A 4,441-nucleotide genomic window follows, 5' to 3' on the forward strand; every position below is an offset into this window, starting at 1 on the left:
CCATGGTTGAGTCTCAAATGTGTGTGCCTAAGATTGTTGTGAAAGAACACAAGGAAACACAACATGTGCAAGATGCAAAATTCATAGCCAAGGGGGTGAAATTCATAGCCATTAAGGTTTCTTAAATGTATAATAATGCTCCCTTAGAGCTATTGTTGAAAGCACAACATGTGTGAGATGCAAATATTCGTAGCCAAGGGGGTGAAATTCACACTCATTTTTTAACACCTCGATTGAGGTCTCTCAAATGTATGATGCTCCCTTAGAGCTATTGTTGGTTAGCATTTGTTTGTGGCTCCGAGATCAATGTGGAGTTCAAGGGACATGGTGATGTGTTAGGAAATACAAAACATTGGATGTGCAATTGAAGGGCCATCATGTTATGCCTAGGAAAATATAAAACGTAAAGGAGTGTTGTGTGTGAGCTCAGGATGGGTTTAAACTAGAGAGACATAAAAGGAGTCATCTTAAATGGGGAAAAATGATTGTCTGAAAATCCATGTCACAGATTTTTTGGAGGGAAGAAACATTTCCGAAGGAAATGACTCCACAGTGGGCATCTTATTAAAAGACAACTTAGGGTATAATTCATGGGACTCGAACCCAAGATCCATCACTCAAAAAGAACAGGAGCTCTAACCAGTTGGGCTATGCCCTTTTATTGATAAGATGCGTGCTAGATTACATTCCAAGATTAATAGCATGATAGTTGAGCTATGGTGGAGATTAAGGGATCGTTGCCTTCTTGATTTGAACCAGCTCTTACACCTAGATGATTAACTCAAACGAAGTGAAACTCCCTTCCTTTGTCTTCTCCTTCCCTTGTCTTCTGCGAAGAACGTCTCTGAGAAGCCTCAAACCACGGGAAACCTCTGAGTAGGCTTCCATGTGTAAATGAAAGTTTAAGTCAAATGTAAAATTTAGGTGAAAGTGACCTTAGTCTAAAAGGCCAAAGGTCCTTCCATCAAGTCCATAATAAACTTTTCTTTTCTTTTACTATACGTGACCTTAGTCTAAAAGGCAAAGGTCCTTCCATCAAGTCCATAATAAACTTTTCTTTTCTTTTACTATACGTGGTACGTGAATAATAATCTTCTTTTATTCTGTTACTATCATGAATCTCCATCTCCATCTCCATCTCCATCTGCGTCACAGACAGAAGATCCTGTACAGCTTGAACTGCGCCGCCATAGCCATTTCTTTCCTCAAAGAGCTCCATTTCCATAATCGAACTCTTAATTTGAGATGCATTTCCCTCGCCGTATCTTGAAAATATATGCAGAAGAGCAGGAAGCGTCATCGCCTATGCGAACCCTAACTCCACCATATAGGGAAACATAGACAGACAGAAGCAGAGAAAAGGTTTCTGCGCCAATTTGACCGCCATCGACGTCCTCGCCTTATCCATCACAACACAGACAGGAAGCCAGATCGATGGGGGGAGATCCAGAAGGGACGGGATCAGTGGCCGTTAGAAGGAAGATCAGTTGCCCCATCCGGATAGGCCTGCTCGTCCCCTTCATTGTTGTGGCCAACGTGGTCGTCTTCATCATCACCATGTACATCAACAACTGCCCTCACAACACAGCCAATGGCAACAAGTGCGTGGCCAAGTTCCTCAAACGATTCTCCTTCCAACCTCTGAGCGAGAACCCTTTGCTCGGACCTTCGTCTCAGACGTGAGTTTGTGTCCTTGCCCTCACAGCTAGCTTTTACTGTTGTATTGTCTCTAAACAAGCCTTATTAAGCTAATTTGCTAGGGTCCATGCCTTTAAATCGGTTTGAGATCTCCCTTTGTATGATTTTATATTACTTAATAGAAGTCTCTTTTCTGAAAAAAGTTCTTAAGCTTATCATTAAGTTACTTGTCAACGTTTATGCCTTCTGAAACTCATCCAGCCCATCATGCCTCTTTTTTGGGAAATTTGTTTATGCTTCTTTTAGGGTTTATGCTAACTATTGGTACTGTCTTCTTAAGCCAGTTGTTAGGGTTCCTGCCACTTTGTTAAGCTTATCATTAAGGGGATTGTTCGGGTTGAAGGGTTAGGTTTCATGCCTTCTTGTTGAGCTTTTTGTTAAGCCATATGCCAGGGTTCATGCTTTCTTGTTGGGCTTATCATCAAGCCAATTGTAAGGGTTCATTCCTTTTGTTTCACCTTATTAAGGTTTTTAGGGTTTTTGGTAACTTCTCTTCAAAAAGTCTGGGAAATGTTCACATGATGGATTGTTTCTTTCTTTAACCTGATGTTTATTGTGTATACTGGTTTTGTGTTGGAGATGGTTGTGAGCTTAGTATTGGTTGTGCAATTTGCAGGTTGGAGAAGTTGGGTGGCCTTGACAGAAACAAAGTGATACATGAGCATCAAGGTTGGCGTCTTATTACTTGCATTTGGCTGCATGCAGGGATTGTTCACATTTTGGTCAACATGCTTAGTCTTCTCTTCATTGGAATCAGATTAGAACGAGAGTTTGGATTCTGTAAGCTCTGATTCTCATCCTCAATCCGCATTGATTCTTATCATATCATGAAAGTTTGTGTGCTATTAAGTTTTCTCATCTTCAATCCATCTTGACTCTGGAGTGTATGGAGCGATTCTGTATGCGGTGTGTTTGCTTATGCACATTTAGTTCATACATTGCAGTGAGAATTGGGGTTCTTTACTTGTTGTCTGGCCTGGGAGGCAGTTTGCTGTCATCATTGTTTCTCCAAAACAGGATTTCTGTGGGAGCCTCTGGTGCTCTTTTCGGCTTATTGGGAGCCATCTTATCTGAACTCATTACAAACTGGACAATCTATTCCAACAAGGTTGCCTTTACACTGCTAAGCATGCCTGTTAATGTCATCAGACATACCTCTTTGTGTTAAGGGGGGCGTTTTTTCAATTACTTGCAGTACTGACTTGTGGTGTGCTTGCTCGAGTTGAGATGTAAGTTCTTTGTTGTTGGATTTTAGTGTGCAGCCTTAATCATGCTTGTTCTGGTGGTGGCAATCAATCTGGCAGTGGGAATTCTGCCATATGTCGATAACTTTGCCCATATAGGAGGCTTCATAACTGGCTTTCTGTTGGGTTTCGTGTTGCTGTTGAAGCCTCATGTTGGATGGGTGAATTGGGCAAATGTGGTGCCAGGCTCTGATCTGCAGTCTCCAGCAAGCCCAAAGTACAAAATATGCCAGTGCATTCTTTTGGCCATTGCTCTTATCATCCTTATTGCTGGGTAAGGTCAACAAACATAAGCAAAACAACTTTGTGGCTAATTTTGCATGAGAATCATGCTTTATGCAGAGGGGGGGACATATTGCATATCTTGCATGTTTTGGTGAACTGGGTTTGCAGTCAGTTCTTTCAGGTTTAGAGGAGGGGCAGAAAGGTGGGGGTCAGATTGTTATGTGATTCAGGTTTTGAGGAGCGGCAGAAACTTGAAAGGTGTGGGTCAGATTGTTATGTGATTAACATATTGACCAAGGTAAGGTTTCTACAGCTTCAGTGTTGTCATAGTGTTGGTCTTCCGAGGAGTGGATGGAAACAAGAAATGCAAATGGTGTCATTACCTGATCTGTGTACCGACTTCAAAGTGGAAATGTGATGGCACACGCTGATGACACAGGCAGTGTAAGTACACGTGGTCTGCAACCCAGCTAAAGTTTTAGTTATTTTTGTTTTTGATATAAATGTGTGTAAGTATGGAGCAGCATTTGAACTCGTGTTAGTAGGGTTTTGATCCAAATGAATTTTTTCTTGGTGTTTGAACGCAGCATCTTCAGACAGAATATTTTTCAGCTAACTTGGTTAAGCAACTGATGGCCACTTTGACCTCAGCTAATCGGTCGGATTCTGTTTTGCAAGATCTCTATACGCAACTTTGGAGGTAAACAGTTTACACGGTCTTCTTTGTAATGGAGGTTATTTTTTCTGAACAACTGAATATGGTGGCTTTTAAGTGCTACTCTGTGAGAGGCTTGAAGCCACTTACAGCCAGTTTATTGAATATTTCAGGGTATTTCTTTGAATTGTCCATGTGTAAATCCTTGTTGTAATCATAGTGTAACAAATTGATTCTTGAAAATATTATTGCAAATTTGCAGGAGAGTTTTAGAATGCACAGTCAGTCGTGGGCTGTGGTGGCTTTTGAAGTGCTACTCTGTGAGAGGCTTGAAGCCACTTACAGCCAGTTTATTGAATATTTCAGAGTATTTCTTTGAATTATCCATGTGCTAAATCCTTGTTGTAATCATATTGATTCTTGAAAATATTATTGCAAATTTGCAGGAGAGTTTTAGAATGTACAGTCAGTCGTGGGCTGTGGTGGCTTTTGAAGTGCCACTCTGTGAGAGGCTTGAAGCCACAGGTCGATTCTTTGGCCAATGCAATCTCTGGTTTGTTGACGGAGCTGGGGATAGTGTAGAGCGAACCTGTGGGGTGGTGGTGAATCAGGTTCATGC

The 4,441-nt window shown here is 41.4% G+C and overlaps 1 protein-coding gene across 3 annotated transcripts; it reads left to right on the forward strand.

Moving 5' to 3' along the window:
* Positions 1-1,092: 1,092 nt before the first annotated feature.
* LOC147642209 (RHOMBOID-like protein 2) lies at positions 1,093-4,097 on the forward strand. Of its 3 annotated transcripts, XM_086803823.1 has the most exons (6): positions 1,094-1,679; positions 2,315-2,478; positions 2,643-2,806; positions 2,954-3,216; positions 3,481-3,611; positions 3,846-4,097. In XM_086803823.1, exons 1-5 carry the CDS (start codon positions 1,435-1,437, stop codon positions 3,596-3,598), a joined length of 954 nt encoding a protein of 317 aa, XP_086659949.1. In that variant the 5' UTR covers positions 1,094-1,434; the 3' UTR covers positions 3,599-3,611; positions 3,846-4,097. The 3 variants fall into 3 exon arrangements, with proteins under 3 accessions (XP_086659957.1, XP_086659949.1, XP_086659965.1); XM_086803831.1 differs by lacking the exon at positions 3,846-4,097 and having other exon boundaries at positions 1,093-1,679; positions 3,336-3,611; XM_086803839.1 differs by lacking the exons at positions 3,481-3,611; positions 3,846-4,097 and having other exon boundaries at positions 2,954-3,220.
* The last annotated feature ends 344 nt before the right edge of the window (positions 4,098-4,441 follow it).

This window comes from Cibotium barometz, chromosome 1 (genome assembly GCF_041138505.1).
Source record: "Cibotium barometz isolate CiBa-2024 chromosome 1, ASM4113850v1, whole genome shotgun sequence".
Classification (NCBI taxonomy): Eukaryota; Viridiplantae; Streptophyta; class Polypodiopsida; order Cyatheales; family Cibotiaceae; genus Cibotium; species Cibotium barometz.

Bases quoted from the DNA above. Each gene is read 5' to 3' on its own strand.
- LOC147642209 (XM_086803823.1), top strand. From the start codon at position 1,435: ATGGGGGGAGATCCAGAAGGGACGGGATCAGTGGCCGTTAGAAGGAAG. The intron at 2,479-2,642 runs GTAAGCTCTGAT...CATACATTGCAG, and splicing joins AGAACGAGAGTTTGGATTCT to TGAGAATTGGGGTTCTTTAC. The intron at 2,807-2,953 runs GTTGCCTTTACA...GTTGGATTTTAG, and splicing joins GGACAATCTATTCCAACAAG to TGTGCAGCCTTAATCATGCT.